The 16,991-nt window shown below is 46.2% G+C and overlaps 1 protein-coding gene across 1 annotated transcript; it reads left to right on the top strand.

Annotated features, from left to right (window-relative positions):
• The first annotated feature begins 7,750 nt into the window (after positions 1-7,750).
• LOC129704393 (calcium homeostasis modulator protein 1) lies at positions 7,751-11,962 on the top strand. The gene is made up of 2 exons (XM_055647474.1): positions 7,751-8,302; positions 10,337-11,962. The coding sequence occupies exons 1-2, from the start codon at positions 7,751-7,753 to the stop codon at positions 10,814-10,816; spliced, it is 1,032 nt and encodes a 343-aa protein (XP_055503449.1). The 3' UTR covers positions 10,817-11,962.
• Positions 11,963-16,991: the final 5,029 nt, after the last annotated feature.

Raw genomic sequence — 16,991 nt, 5'->3', positions numbered from 1 at the left:
AAACAGGCCCTTTAGCCCACCTGCTCCTGCTGTTCATCCTTCTCTAGTCAATGGTTCGGCGAATCCAATACTTGACTCATTGCTGCCCTTGGGAAAGGGAACGTCACCTTGAAAACCAGAGTCTACAATGGAGTGTTGCCTGGACAACGGGCAAAGACCACAATGTGCCATCCAGGCCTTTTAACAAACTTTGTCGTTAACAAACCAAACAATAAAAATCATTTACTATTAAGTTTTCTCAATGTAAGGAAATTAGCGGGTGTTATTGATCGGTGAGTGTTCAGTTGCAAAGGAACGTACACTGTCTGTGTCTGACCCGTTTTTTGAGAATGCAAATGGTTTTACCCAGAAACAAAACAAACAGACAAAAAAGTAACACGTTTAATAGTGCCTTTGAGGCAGTACCTGGCTTTAAGTAAGTCATGATAAAAGCCAGGAAACTCCCGCCTAACGCGTCGACTGATGCCCGCTACCGGGAGCCGTGTCCCCTCCTGGAGGCAGCGTCCCTAGAGGAAAAAGTGCGTCGCCAGCAGGTGCCATCTAGGCGGGCACTCAGAATACATGGAATACATATACCTCCGCAGGGTCCTCGGGAATACTCGGAATACATATATCTCCGCAGGGTCCTGAGTCGGAGAGTCGCTACCTGGGTACGGATGCAAACCAGCGCCTGACCGCCCTCCTCCAACGGGAGACTCAGAACCCCAGCAGAGACCCAGTGATTCCTGTCTCTCCAGGATAAGTTCACCTGCCTCCTCTGGGTCAGGGTGAGAAAAATAGAGGACGGGACCAGAGCGGTCAGTTTGACCCTGGGAATGTATGATTGGATTGTGTAGAGGGAGCTTCACTCGGTGTCTGACCTGAAAGTGTGTGATGGAACACAGGGAACAAAATCACTTTCTCCAGCCCATTCCACCTGCATGGCTGCTCAACATACAGCGATTCTGTTGGGTCTGGAGCTGAGCCTGGTGGGCTGAATAGCCTCTTCCTGTGTAATGGACTTGCCTGAAGGTAGTGCCTTGGAATACATAGTGCACCAGGTGTCCCAACTCATTTGCCTGGCATGTGTAAATGTGCATTTGGGGATACAGTTGCTCAAGTCTAATTTAAATGAACAATATGCAAACTGTAATGGCCACTATTCACCAATTCACTAAAGGCACTATTCACCAATGTGCCTCAGCGAATCAGCCTCACAGAAATATCTTCAGGTTCATTTATTTTTTAATCAACCTCATTTTAACATAAATGAACGTTTTAAATTCAAATGTTTAGGTGTATTATTGTCACGTGTAACGAGACACAGTGAAAAGCTTTGTTTTGCCTGCTGGCCAAACAGATCAGATACATAAATATATAGACACATAAACACCATCAACTGAAACTCAAGTACAATAGATAGAGCAAAGGGGAAGATACGGAGTATAGAGCATAGTTCTCAGCATTGCAGCTCATCAGTTCCAGAGACAAGGTCCAATGTCCGCAATGAGGTGGGCGTGAATTGGACAGTACCTTAGCTTATGCAAGGACTGTTCGGAAGCCCGAACACAGAGGAGGAGAAGCTGTTCCGGTCTGGCGATGCCCGCTGTAAAACTTCTGTACCGAGGTGGGACGTATTTGATTGTATTGGATGATTTTCCCGAGGCAGCGTGGTGTAGATGGAGTCAATGGTGGGGAGTCTCGTCTGCGTGATGCTCGTTTAAGACACAGTGTGCTGGAGTAACTCAGCGGATCAGGCAGCATCTCTGGAGAACATGGATGGGTGATGTTTTGGGTCGGGACCCTTCTTCAGACTGTTTGTGGGGCGGGGGAGGAAGAGAGGTGGAAAAGAAGTGGGGCAGAACAAAGCCTGGCAGGTGAGAGGTACATGTGATGGTGAAGCATTCTTGACTTTCTCTTATCAGGGAAGGGACAGGAATGTGCAGAGGTCATCCTTGATGGCAGATGGACAACTCCTGCCCCAACCTCTTGTGTTGCTCTTCTCAACATCACCATGACCGTGTGCAAAACGGGAGGGTCCCGACCCGAAGTGTCACCCATCCTTTTTCTCCAAAGATGCTGCCTGATCCGCTGAGTTACTCCAGCACTGTGTGTCTTTCGTCATCACCATGACTTTGTTCTGCTACAAGAGAATTCTTTGGAGAGTCCTTGAAAGATAATTCAAATTGAATGCAAATTGTAACTCGGAAAATGCCTAGGTCATTATAAAACCAATTTAAACAAATTATCATTTAAATTAAAACAAATTAAATCATCATTCAGCCAACAACTGGAACAACATCCCACTCTTAACTCCAATGTGACCTCCACTGTTAAATGCGCTTGTGGGTTTGAGGTTGGATAGGCTGGGACTTTTTATTTCTCCCTGGAGAATAGGAGGCGGAGGAGTGACCTTATTGAGGTGTACAAGATCACAAGGGGCCTGGACAAAGTGAACACTCACAGTCTTTTCCCCAGAGTATAGCATTCTATAGCTAGAGGGCATATGGTTAAGGTGAGAGGGCAGAGAGTTGATGGATATCAGAGGCAACCTTTTCACTTAGAGGGTTGGCCGTATCTGGAATGAGATGTCAGAGGAAGCTATAGAAGTGGATACAATTACAATGTTTAAAATCCATTTGGACAGGAAAGGTTTAGAGGGATATAGATCAAATGCAGGCAATTGGGACTAGCGCATAACGCTAATTTGGTCAGCATTGACAGGGTATGTCGAAAGGTCTGTCTCCGTGCAATAAAATATATATATATATATTATATATATATAATATAGTATATACTATATAAAAAAAAATATATATATATATATATAGTATATACTTTTATATATACTGTACATATCTTTGTGTTATTGAGCTTACAGGCTTATAATGTTGCAGCAACAAATAATTCCATTGTTTCGTTGTGGGTACATATGTTAATTAAAATGTTGGGCCCCTTGTGTTGTGCCTCAACAACCCTGTAATTAATTATTTTGCAAGCGTCAGATTTGCGGCTGACTTAATTTGAGGCTCTCACGATCCAACAATGACCGCCCTTCTCTTCACAACGTTGATAAATGCTCACTGGTCTATGATGCAAGCTGGGCGTCAACTTGTCCTCCTACATTCTTTGTTTGTTTACCAAGTTTTATCATTGTGGAATGTGTTGTGGACTATGATATCGTTGGGATCACGGAGACATGGCTCCAGGGTGACCAAGGCTGGGAGCTGAACATCCAGGGATATTCAATATTCAGGAGGGATAGACAGAAAGGAAAAGGAGGTGGGGTAGCGTTACTGATTAGAGAGGGGACTAATGCAATGGAAAGGAAGGACATTAGTTTGGAGGATGTGTAATCGGTATGGGTAGAGCCGCGAAACACTAAGGGGCAGAAAACGCTGGTGGGTGTTGTGTACAGGCCATCTAACAGTAGTAGTGAAGTTGGAGATGGTATCAAACAGGAAATTAGAAATGCGTGCGACAAAGGCAAAACAGTTATAATGGGTGACTTCAATCTACATATAGATTGGGTGAATCAAATTGGCAGGGGTGCTGAGGAAGAGGATTTCTTGGAATGTATGCGGGATAGTTATCTAAATCAACATGTAGAGGAACCAACGAGAGAGCAGGCTATTTTAGACTGGGTATTGAGTAATGAGGAAGGGTTAGTTAGCAATCTTGTTGTACGTGCCCCCTTGGGCAAGAGTGACCATAATATGGTTGAGTTCTTCATTAGGATGGAGCGTGACATTGTTAATTCAGAAACAATGGTTCTGAACTTAAAGAAAGGTAACTTTGACGGTATGAGACGTGAATTGGCCAAGATTGACTGGCAATTAATTCTAAAAGGGTTGAGGGATATGCAATGGAAGACATTTAAAGACTGCATGGATGAACTACAAAAATTGTTCATCCCAGTTTGGCAAAAGCATAAATCAGGGAAGGTAGTACATCCCTGGATAACAAGGGAAATCAGGGATAGTATCAAAGCGAAGGATGATGCGTACAAATTAGCCAGAAAGCAGCATACCGGAGGACTGGGAGAAATTCAAAGACCAGCAGAGGAGGACAAAGGGCTTAATTAGGAAAGGGAAAATAGATTATAAAAGAAAACTGGCAGGGAACATAAAAACTGACTGCAAAAGTTTTTATAGATATGTGAAAGAGATTAGTTAAAACAAATGTAGGTCCCTTGCAGTCAGAAACAGGTGAGTTGATCATGGGGAACAAGGATATGGCGGACCAATTGAATAACTACTTTGGTTCCGTCTTCACTAAGGAAGACATAAATAATTTGCCGGAAATAGCAGGGGACCGCGGGTCAAAGGAGTTGGAGGAATTGAGTGAAATCCAGGTTAGCCGGGAAGTGGTGTTGGGTAAATTGAACGGATTAAAGGCCGATAAATCCCCAGGGCCGGATAGGCTGCATCCCAGAGTACTTAAGGAAGTAGCTCCAGAAATAGTGGATGCATTAGTAATAATCTTTCAAAACTCTTTAGATTCTGGAGTAGTTCCTGAAGATTGGCGGGTAGCAAACGTAACCCCACTTTTTAAGAAGGGAGGGAGAGAAAAAATGGGGAATTACAGACCAGTTAGTCTAACATCGGTAGTGGGGAAACTGCTAGAGTCAGTTATTAAAGATGGGATAGCAGCACATTTGGAAAGTGGTGAAATCATTGGACAAAGTCAGCATGGATTTACGAAAGGTAAATCATGTCTGACGAATCTTATAGAATTTTTTCGAGGATGTAACTAGTAGCGTGGATAGGGGGGAACCAGTGGATGAGGGGTATCTGGACTTCCAGAAGGCTTTCGACAAGGTCCCACATAAGAGATTAGTATACAAACTTAAAGCACAAGGCATTGGGAGTTCAGTACTGATGTGGATAGAGAACTGGCTGGCAAACAGGAAGCAAAGAGCAGGAGTAAACGGGTCCTTTTCATAATGGCAGGCAGTGACTAGTGGGGTACCGCAAGGCTCAGTGCTGGGACCCCAGCTATTTACAATATATATTAATGATCTGGATGAGGGAATTGAAGGCAATATCTCCAAGTTTGCGGATGACACTAAGCTGAGGGGCAGTGTTAGCTGTGAGGAGGATGCTAGGAGACTGCAAGGTGACTTGGATAGGCTGGGTGAGTGGGCAAATGTTTGGCAGATGCAGTATAATGTGGATAAATGTGAGGTTATCCATTTTGTGGCAAAAACAGGAAAGCAGACTATTATCTAAATGGTGGCCGATTGGGAAAGGGGGAGATGCAGCGAGACCTGGGTGTCATGGTACACCAGTCATTGAAGGTAAGCATGCAGGTGCAGCAGGCAGTAAAGAAAGAAAGCGAATGGTATGTTAGCTTTCATTGCAAAAGGATTTGAGTATAGGAGCAGGGAGGTTCTACTGCAGTTGTACAGGGTCTTGGTGAGACCACACCTGGAGTATTGCGTACAGTTTTGGTCTCCAAATCTGAGGAAGGACACTATTGCCATAGAGGGAGTGCAGAGACGGTTCACCAGACTGATTCCTGGGATGTCAGGGCTGTCTTATGAAGAAAGACTGGATAGACTTGGTTTATACTCTCTAGAATTTAGGAGATTGAGAGGGCGTCTTATAGAAACTTACAAAATTCTTAAGGGGTTGGACAGGCTAGATGCAGGAAGATTGTTCCCGAAGTTAGGGAAGTCCAGGACAAGGGGTCACAGCTTAAGGATAAAGGGGAAATCCTTTAAAACCGAGATGAGAAGAACTTTTTTCACACAGAGAGTGGTGAATCTCTGGAACTCTCTGCCACAGAGGGTAGTTGAGGCCAGTTCATTGGCTATATTTAAGAGGGAGTTAGATGTGGCCCTTGTGGCTAAGGGGATCAGGGGGTATGGAGAGAAGGTAGTACGGGATACTGAGTTGGATGATCAGCCATGATCATATTGAATGGCGGTGCAGGCTCGAAGGGCCGAATGGCCTACTACTGCACCTATTTTCTATGTTTCTATGTTTCTATGTTGCATCAGGTTGTGTTTGTTCATTGGTACTGAATGTGCCAGAGCCAAGAGTGCCTTATTGTCACATGTCCCAGATAGAACTATGACATTCTTACACGCCACAGCGCAACAGAATATATATCCATAATACACTATAGACAATATAATAAACACGGGGGAAAAAGTTCAATGTGCGTATATTTTCATATACATATATATTTTCAGGGAAATATGTGCTTGTGTTTAACCACACGCCCCAGGGCACTGCCAAACACTTTACAAATCTTATCTGTGATTGACTTCCCAAAATGCAAAACGTTGCACTTGCCTGAGTTAAATTCCAGCTATTCCTTTGCCCACCTTCCCAGCTGCTTTAGATCCCAGCTTGACCATATATATATATATATACGTACACACGCACACACACACGCGTACACATAAAAACAAACAATAACAGTGCAATAATAATAATAATAGTCTATGTAGTTCGGAAATTATTTGGTTGTAGTGTTTAACAGCCTAATGCTGTCGGGGAGATGGATCGGGGGTAAAGGACCTGGATGGAATGTGACAGAATGACGAAATGGGATGGACGGGAGAAATGTTGTGTACGGGGGTCGGGTACTTTTCGGCGCTGCCGTTCCGGCGCCGCCGATTCGGCATCCACCCCCCTGAATCAGTCAACCATCACGTTCTTGAACCGACCCACACAACCCTAATCCTACCTCGGCAACGGAACACTACAGACCTCCATGAACTTGTTTTTTTCTCTCTCTAATTATGTGTTCAATTTAATTACCAGGTCAATGACATTTTCTCAGAGCTACAATCAATTTCACGTAGGCAGATTACCCGTGGGTTGGTGGGTGGATGGGGGGTGTAGTTGTGTATAACCCGGCTTCAAATTGAGTTAATACTTGAGTTTGACGTTGTTAAATTGGATGACTCGTTTTAGATTGAGAGTCCTCTCCTCGACACAACTGGTCAGCGGGCTTCAACTAATTGCTACAGAATTGGGAATCAGACACAGAAATAAATTGGTTACGTAAAGTAAACCCAGCTGTATCCCCGACTCGTTGGCGGAGCCCATTGGAGGAGTGGGCAAGGAAGAACAGTAGAGAGGGAAGGGGAATGGAGAGAGAGAGGGAGAAGTAGAGAGAATGACTTGTGACGTTAGAGTGAGAGGGAGAGAGAGAGAGAGAGCGAGAGATGTGGTGGGGGGGGGGGGGTGGTCGAGAGAGTAATCGAGAGCGCGAGAGGGCGTTACATGACAAGGGGAGGCGGGGGCTGAGGATTACGCGGCGGGGCGCAGCTTAGGGGGTATTCGCGGCAGTAGGGGGTTGGGAGCGTTCGGACACTTGGTCCGAGCGAGGACAGAGGGGGGGGGGGGGGGAGGTAGAGGGTAAGGAGATAACAACGGGGAGGGGAGAGTGCGAGGAGGGAGCAGTAAGGAGGGAGGAAAGAGGAGATCGTAAAGGAGGGGAAAGGAGATCGGAGAGAGGGAAAGAAAGGAGCAGTGGAGAGGAAAGAGTGAGGGGGAAAGGGAAGGTGTGAGGGGAGCGGGGAAGGAGGGAGGGGGAGAGGAGAGCAACTCGGAAAGGAGGGGGAGAGGAAGAAGGGTGGAGGGAGTGGACGGGGGAGGCGGGAGCGGGAGGTGGAGAGGGGAACCGTGGAGGGGAGAGGAGCTGGGAAAGGAGGGAGAGGGGAAGAAGGTAGAGGGGCCCGTGTGAGGAGTGAGAGAGAGAAGCGCTCGGGGAAGGAGTGAGGGAGAGGGGGGTTTGGAGAAGGAGGGAGGGGATGGATAAGTTCCGCCTGGTGTTCCAGTTCCTTCAGACCAACGAGGAGTCGTTCCTGAACGGGGCGTGCGGGCTGCTAGCGCTGGCGAGCGCCCAGCTTTACTCGGCCTTCGAGTTCAGTTGCCCTTGCCTGCCCGGCCACAACCTGCCCTACGGACTGACGGTGCTGGCGGTGCCGCCGCTGCTCTTCCTGCTGCTCGGCTTCGTGCTCAACAACAGCGTGTCGGCGCTGGTGGAGGAGTGGCGGCGGCCGCGGGGGCAGCGGGCCCGGGACCGCGGCGTGCTCCGCTACATGCTCTGCTCTCTGCTGCAGCGAGCTCTGGTCGCGCCCGCCGCCTGGATCAGCTTCAGCCTCCTGGACGGCAAGAGCGTGGTCTGCGCCTTCAGCGAGCGCCTCGACCTCCGCAGTCTAGACGTGAACGACTCGGCGCTGCCCGCTGCGCCCGCCGATCTCCGCCGCCTCGTCGCCGCCCTCCCCTGCCCCGAGCTCTCGCCGCAGACTGCAGCCGTCTCCCGCGAGGCTGCCCGACGCTATCTTCGCTGCCTGTCGCAGGTGAGGGACCCCGTGGGCAAGTGGGCGGCAGGGGAAGGCGCAAGAGGGGGTTTGGGGGAATTTGGATATCACAGTCAATGTGGTGAATGCTCAACGCGGGGACCTGTGTCTGAGCCCAGGAGTATGTGATAGGATGGTGTAGAGGGAGATTCACTCTGAAGAAGGGTCTCGACCCCGAAACCTCACCCATCTTTTTCTCCAGAGATAGAGACAAAATGCTTGAGTAACTCAGCGGGTCGGGCAGCATCTCTGGAGAAAAGGAATGGATGCCCTTCTTCAGACCTGAAACCTCTCCTTCACAAAGCCATGCTGACTTTGGCCTTTTTTTAATCGTGAACTTCTAGCCACTCCGTAACCTCATTCTTTATAATGGACTCTAAAATCTTACCAAGAAGCGAAGTCAGACTAACTGGCCTATAGTTCCCACTATTCTGCTTTGCTCCCTTGTGCAGCACCGTAATATTGGCAATTTCCCAATCATCTCGGACCACTCCTGATGGTAGTGATTCTTGAAATGTCAGTGTCAATGCCTCCACAATCTCTAAACCCACCTCTTTCATAACCCTAGTGTGCAGTCCATCCGGTCCTAGCGACTTATCCACCTTCAGCCCTTTCAGCTTCCCAAGCACCTTCTCCCTCGTAATAGTCATTCCACTAACTTCCACCCCATGGCTCTCTTGGATTTCAAGCACGTTGCTGGTGTCTTCCACTGATGCAAAAAAGTTATTCACATCCGCAGCCATTTCTCTATTCCCCATCATTACTTCTCCTGCATCATTCTCCAATGGTCCAACATCACTCTTGCCTCTTTCTTACTCTTAATATCTGAAGAAACAATTGCTATCCTCTCTTTTAATATTGGCTAGATTACCTTCGTAATTCATCTTTTCTCCCCGTATTGCCTTTTAGTTACCTGTTTTTCTTTAAAGGCTTCCCAATCATCTGGCTTCCCACTAATCTTTGCTGTATTATACGTCTTCTGTTTTAGTTTTATACTGTCCTTGACTCTGCTTGTCAGTCACGGCTGCGTCTTTCTCCCCTTAGAATCTTTCTTCTTCTTAGGAATGAAAAGATCCTGCATCTTCCAGATTATTCCCGGAAATTCCTGCCATTGCTATTCTGCCATCATCCCTGCGTGGGTCCCTTTCCGGTCAACTTTGGCCAGCTCCTCCCTCCTGCCTCTGTAATTCTTTGCTCAGCTGCAATATCCACATCCGATTTTACCTTCTCCCTCTCATATTGCAGTCTAAAACTTATCATATTGTGGTCACTACCTACGAATGGTTCCTTTACCTTGAGTTCTCTTATCAAATCCGCTTCTTTAAATAATCTTCTAAATCCAGAATCGCTTGTTTCCAATACTTCTTGTCTTGATAAAATCATTCTGGAAAATCTCCTCTTCACCCCTTTCGAAGCCTCCACATCCTTCCTGTAATGGGGCGACCAGAACTGCGAGGAACATTTCCCAACAATCATCAGGCTGTTAAACACGGCGAACTCCAACTTCACTCGGAACCCACGGTCTGGATTGTACTGGGGACTTTGTTTTGGTTTTACACTATATTGAGTTTTTTGTTTATTGACCGTTTTTGTTATTATATCATCTATTGAGTATCTTGTTTACAAACTTGTTGGGCTGCTACAAGTAATAATTTAATTGTTCTGTTTAATTAACTATGCCAATGAAACACTTGCCTCTTGAGACGTGGCCAAACCAGTCTGTCTCTTTTGAAGTCGGAGGTTGACAGGTTCTTGATTAGTACGGGTGTTTTGGATTATGGGGAGAAGGCAGGAGAATGGGGTTGAGAGGGAAATATAGATCAGCCACGATTGAAAGGCGAGTAGACTCAATTGGGCCGAATGGCCTAAGTCTGCTCCTATGACTTCTGAGATGACAGCGAGTTAAGCCAAGAGGGCAAGTGAACTGACTAAGTTGGCCAGTCAGTGCATGCACAGGGAATGGTGCTGATTGAATTGTGTAGACGCGACGGGCCGAATTCTGCTTCTCTGACCTTGTGTCTCTGCTCTCGGCAGATGCTGGGCTGGATATTCCTGCTGCTGATCACCGCCCTGGCCTTCCTGGTGCGTGCCCTGCGGCCTTGCTTCAGCCAGGTGGCTTTCCTGAAGACCAGGTACTGGTCTCACTACCTTGACATCGAGCGCAAGCTCTTCGAGGAGACGTGCCGGGAACACGCCCGAGGCTTCGCCAGGGTCTGCGTGCAGCGCTTCTTCCTGGAGATGGGGGATGAGCTGAGTCGAGGCTGCGGCCCCCACCTCCCGCCGGACCCCCGCGCCGAGTCGGACTCTCAGCCCAAGCTCTTCGGCATCACCGACGGCGAGGCCATGAACAAACTGTTGCGGGACTGGCACATCCACAAGCCGCCCCTGAACGTGGCGCCCGCCCCCCGCGTTGACGCCCGGCCCGGTGGTCCCGACCTGCAGTTGCCCGTCGCCAAGATCAACAACGGCAGCCAGGTCCGTTGGGAGAAGGTGGTCTTCTGCAGCAAGGTCTGAGCCTGGTCCCCACAGCCATCTACACCCACCCCCTCGCTGGCACTTGACTAAAGGCCTCATTTACACCCAGCCCCTGACCGCCCTCCTCCAACTGGAGACTCAGAACCCCAGCAGAGACCCAGTGATTCCTCTCTCCCCAGGAGAGGTTCACCAACCTCCTCTGGATCATGATGAGAAAAATAGAGGACGGGACCAGAGTGGCCAGTCTGACCCTGGGTGTGTATGATAGGATGGTGTAGAGGGAGCTTCACTCTGTGTCTGACCTAGAAGTGTGTGATGAAACACAGGGACCAAAATACACTTTCTCCAGCCCATTCCATCTGCATGGCTGCTCAACATACAGCGATTCTGTTGGTGCATATTACAGCGATAATTCTCTCCATGACATGCCGCTAGTACTGCTGCTCTGCTTTTATTTGTTCTTGAAGCTTTGAAGTTAACGTTTGCCCTTGCTCTCTTGTTAAGTAGGCCAACATGGCACTCCTGTGCTTCTCTGGGTTTTCATGAGTTTGGATAAGACAGGAGTTTTGCCAATCATCAAACCCTTCATAAGCTAAAGATGTAGCAGAAGAATAAGATGCGATGTTTGGAAATAATTTACAAACAAAGCAATATATCTGACCTTTTGAGGGAGAATATACAAGCCACTCTCGGCTTTTGTTGAATAAAAATGAGCCTTTGTGCAAAACCTAGACTGCTTTTTAGACACTCGCTTGGAATTTGAAAATGTTCCACAACAATGCTGAACTTGAGAGGGGCCCCTTTCTACCCAATAGGACACGTCCTCATGTGATAATTCAGTCCACAAACCAATGTCTGTTACAGTAGATCTATGTTTGGCATAATTAATCAGTTCTATATTTTCATTTTGAGCCGGCATCATGGCTGCTTTCACATATTCAGCTTGCTGTTCCACGTCCTGCTTCGCTGTTTGTGTTTCAGGGAGGTTTTCTTCTGGTTGAATGCTAGTTGGTGGCTGAACAGCTCCATCACACTGATTTCCTTGTGTTAGTATCAATGTATCTGCTTCACCGCTGGCACTTGTTGCCTCTGTCAGTGGCTGACACAAGAAAGCAGTGATTGGTCTTAACTTGTTTACCGTATCATTTTCAAGTCTCTTTCTCGTGCACTTGCTAACACCACTTTCAAATCGTGCTCAGATTAGAATCTGAAAATAAAAAGTTAAATTAATCTTCAACAGTTATTAGAAAGGAAAATATGAAGAAAACATTCTCACAAGATGGGGCCCACTTGAGTGAAGAAAAAAAAATCTGTATAATAGTTGGGAAATATTTCTTAAAGAATTTTTCCTTATTGACAATGATATTGCAAAACCTGAATCAAATCTGCTTGAAATGGGTTAACTTGTAACTAAACAAACAGGTTCACTTCTTAATAAACAGACCTCACAAAGCGGTTTGGTAGACCAAATCAAAACTTTACTAATTATTGACTAATGGAAGTGGCAAGGAAAACAAACCCCAGCCAAGTGAGCAACACAGACACTTGGCTGTCGTCTCTCCACTTCCCTGAACACAGAATTACATGGTATTATATACTGTTCTTTTGTCACCTAAGCACATTCTAAAGACATTAATCATGGACAGAGGTACAGTAAATACACATTACTGCAGGATGCGTCTGAGTTTGTCTCTTGTCAATCATCAGTCGCATCAAAGGCATCTTGTCATGTGGTACATGGCACTTAAATTTCAAAGTCATCGGATATTGGTACAAGACACTTACATTTCAAAGTCATCAGTCGCTACATACCTCGAAGGCATCGGACATTGTCTCAATACCCCTTACTGGGATTAATCTGGGCTTCCTCTCTCATCAATTGTTATAGGCATTTCAAGTCATCGGTCATTATCTCAATGCACAGCAACCTGGGGGAAGTCTGGGCTTGTCTTTCTGTATCAATCTACTAGAGAAAAGGTAGACAAAAGTGCTGGAGAAACTCAGCGGGTGCAGCAGCATCCATGGAGCGAAGGAAATAGGCAACGTTTCGGGCCGAACCCCTTCTTCAGACTGCCTGCTTTAAGACTAAATATGTGTAATCTAGCCCAGGAATCTATTTAATATATATTTTTATATTGAACATCATTCAGCCTTATCATGCTTCCAAAAACCATTTACAAAACGAGTATTCTTTTTAAACGTTAAAACAAATAGTAAATACCCAACAAAAAATTAATCTAATCAATTAAATTCATCTAAATTCAATTACTAGATCTAAACATCTATCCATTTCTTAAGAGAAGGCTAACGTTTTTAAATAGTTACCGACCTAGCACTGTCCGGTTACCGAGCCAGCACCGTCCGGTCCGGTGCTGAGGTCCGGAGTCACAGACCAGACTCTGTCTGCCGCACAAATGGTGCTGAAATTCCCGCACGCACTCGGCAGCACCAGGTGTGAGTGTGGTCGGGTGAACTCAAAGATCTTTCCGTTCTAAGATCTTTGGGTCGACCTGGCGCCCGCTGGTACAGACATATGTATTAAAGGGACCACTGTGTGCGTCTGCAGGAGGGATGCGTTGACTCTTGTGAATTGGATTGGATAGAAACAGGGAAGTAGGTGCAGGAGTAGGCCATTCGGCCCATTGAGCCAGCACCGCCACTAACGATGATCGTGGCTGATCATCTAAAATCAGTGCCCCTCCTGCTTTTCCCCCATATCCCTTGATTATTTTAGCCCTAAGAGTTTGATTAGGTGATCTAACTCTCTCGAAAAGTTTAAATTAATATATTGGTCAGACGCAGGCAAGTGGAATTAGTGTGGATGGGACATCTTGGTGGCCATGGGAAAATTGAGCCGAGGCACTTGTTTCCGGTGCCGTATGACTCTAAAATGAGTTTAAAGTGAGATTCTCATGGCTCTGTTGCCGGTACATATGACAATTAAGCATTCTTGACTCTCAAAGTCATTCGCCGTGTAAACTAATTGCAGTTGACAGCAAGGGTTACTTTAATTTATTTTAATTCACTGTGAAAAAGACACAAAGTGCTGGAGTAACTCGGCGGGTCAGGCAGCATTTCTGCAGAACATGAATAGGTGATGTTTAAGGTCGGGACCCTTCTTCAAGCTGATCGTGATGGAGGGTGTGTGTGTGTGTGTGGGGGGGGGGTGGGGGGGGGGGGGGGGGGGGGGGGTGAGCTGGAAGAGAGGAGGAGCACGACAACGACTAAAGAGCGATAGGTGGATACAGGTGAGGGGGGGATTTGATAGGTGCGTGGTTGGACAAGGGCCAGAGATGAAAAGACAACATGAAGACACAAGGAACTGCAGCTGCTGGTTTACAAAAAATACACAAGGTGATGGAGTAACTCAGTGGGACAGGCAGCAGCTCTGGAGAATGTGGATAGGGATTTGGGTCACGACCCCTCTTCAGAATGATTGACATTTGCGGGCGGGACCCTTCTTCAGAAACGTGTTAGATAAGAATAGAATATTTGTGAATTATGAAGCAAGAGGAAAGATTAGGAGGGGAGGAGAAATGACTGTGACCCCAGCCCATCACACAGACCAGATTCCTCACCATTCATTCCATCTACACTTAACAATGCCTCAGAAAAGCAACTGACAATCAAAGACTTGTCCCACCCCGGTCATTCATTCTTCTCCTCTCTCCTGTCAGGCAGAAGATACAAAAGCTTGAAATCTCGTCCCACCAGGTTCAGAAACACCCTCTTCAATTCTGTTATCAAACCACTAAACAATCCTCCCATAAGGGTAACGGTATAGTACAAATCCTCCAACCATCCTCATTGCAGACTTTGCACTTTTTTTTCAGCAACTGTAACGCTGTAAAACTACATTCTGAACTCTGGCATTTTTCTCCTTGCACTACCTGTTGTACTTGCCTACAGCTTGATTGCACTCATGTAATGTATAATTTCATTGGACAGCACAAAAACAAAGCCCTTCATTGTACCTCGGTACATGTGACAGTAATACACTAATCTCAATATTCCACCACACATTCATTCCAGCACTAGCTCCAGCTCAATGTTTCACATGAAAAAAACGAATGCTGGAGGAACTCAGTAGATCGAGCAGCGTCTGTGGGGAAAAGAGGCCGTCCAATGTTATTCCTGATGCAGGGTCTGGACTGGAAACGGGCAGAATTCTTCTCCCCCACAAACGCTGACCCAGCAGGTGTTTCTTTTGCCCTGAATTCAGCATCTTACTTGAAATTATTTGAAAGACTTGTCCCATCCCGGTCATTCCCCGGCATTCGTGTCGAAGGTTACTTGAAATTGGAGAATTCAATGTTCATATCGCTGGACTATAATCTACCTAAGCAGAATAAGAGGTTTAACATTGTTGGATAAGTAACAGAGACCTGGTGAAGAACCTTCGACATGAATGCCTGTTTCCCTCTACAGATAGCTCAGGACATCCCCAGCACATTCTGAGTTTATTTCAGCATTCCAGGATCTTTCTAAAGGACAAGAATATCTAAAGATAGACTAAGACACTCTAGCAAAGACACCTAATCAAACTTATAGATAATACGGCCACACGTTTCAGTTTGTACATAGGTAGGTATACTACTGTTGATTAAGGCAGCCTCCTCCTCCTTTCTGCTCCTAAAGCAATGAAGACTCTTTCTGGCTGTTGAGAGAAAATGCAAATTAAGAATCGGAAGGACATGTAGCCAAGGCATCTTGAATCACTATATACAGAATAACCACGGGTCCGGCAGCATCTCTGGAAGACATGGGCAGCATGCTCCCCTTATACAGACTGATAGAGGGGAGGAAATGACTTTTGATGCTGGGTCTATTATGATGTCTGAAGAAGAGTCCTGACCCAAAACGTCTCCAATTAGTGTCCTCCAGAGATGCTGCCTGGCCCACTGAGTTACTCCAGCAACTTGTGTCTTTTTTCAAAAAATACCCCAGCAACTGCAGTTCCTTGTGTTTATCTTTAATATAATTGTTTTAAATGACATAATAATTATTTAATTGTCAGGCTTACATCAGAACTTTTAATGTGGTTTGCCAAACTACCACAGTAACTTAATCCTCAAGATTCTGCGGTTTGCTTATTCAGATTTAAGATCCTGGTTTCAGATTGAACTAAATCACTTTCTATACAGAATGTTGTCATATTAAACTCTCCATAACTATTAGGTTAATATATATATATATATCCAATTGCACAATATCAGATCTGAAACATTAATTCTTCAAAATACTGATGTAGAAAACCATCTCCAATATTCGCTCTGCTTGTGTCCACACTATTTCTGCTCAATTGCTTTGCCCAGTCTATGGGTAGATTGAAATCCCTCTCCTTTGTGCTCACATGTCTCACCCTCATCCCTAACTTCTGGTTCAGCACTTTGTTCCTCATCACCGTTGAATTTCTCCCATCAATGTTTCTTACCTCTATCTGTTTCTCAGCTCCACCCAAATTGTTCCATCTCCTTGATTTCCTGAGCTTTGATCCTTTCTCTTCCTACATTTATCCCATGTTTACTCTTACTTCGTCCGGCAGTATCCGGGATTATTCAATCCCCAACTACAGTCACTAGGGGCCCATCATTGTAACGCCCATAACACCATTCCCATATGTACCTTCATTTGCAAAGAACTCTGCCAATAGGTAGGACATCCTGACTCCCAGGGGACAGTGCAGAAAATCAAAATTCTTCTTCCAGAAATATCTGTTGGCTTCCGGATGCCACTGGGAGCCGTAAATTGGATAGTGGATCGCTGCAAGTTGGATGAAAAGAGCTCAGTACAAATAGTCTATCCCCTACTCCCAACTCCTCTGTCCACGCCACATTTGCACCCAAGACGATGTGTTCCACACCTGAACATTTGAGATGTCCTCATTCTTTATGCAACAGGGGTTTCCCTCTTCCATCATAGATGAGGCCCTCTCTAGGATCTCCTCAATATCCCGCAGCTTTGCTCTTGCTCCCCCAGTTGCAATAGGGACAGATTTCCCCCCCAGTCCTCACCTTTCATCCCATCAGCCGTCACATACAGCACATAACCCTCCGACATTTTCAGCACTTCCAATGAGATCCCACCATTGGCCACATCTTTCCATCTCCACCCCTTTCTATAGAGACCATTCCCTTCGTAACTCCCTAGTTAACTCTTCCCTTCCCACCCAAACCACCCCCTCCCAGGGTACATTTCCCTGTAACCGAAGGTG

This window comes from Leucoraja erinacea, chromosome 15, assembly GCF_028641065.1.
Source record: "Leucoraja erinacea ecotype New England chromosome 15, Leri_hhj_1, whole genome shotgun sequence".
NCBI classification, from domain to species: Eukaryota; Metazoa; Chordata; class Chondrichthyes; order Rajiformes; family Rajidae; genus Leucoraja; species Leucoraja erinaceus.
Note: the sequence above shows the minus strand (reverse complement) of the source record. Positions and strands in the feature narration are given on the sequence as shown.

Coding starts and splice junctions, on each gene's coding strand:
- LOC129704393 (XM_055647474.1), top strand. CDS start 7,751: ATGGATAAGTTCCGCCTGGTGTTCCAGTTCCTTCAGACCAACGAGGAG. Junction 8,303..10,336: donor ATCTTCGCTGCCTGTCGCAG/GTGAGGGACCCC, acceptor TGCTCTCGGCAG/ATGCTGGGCTGGATATTCCT.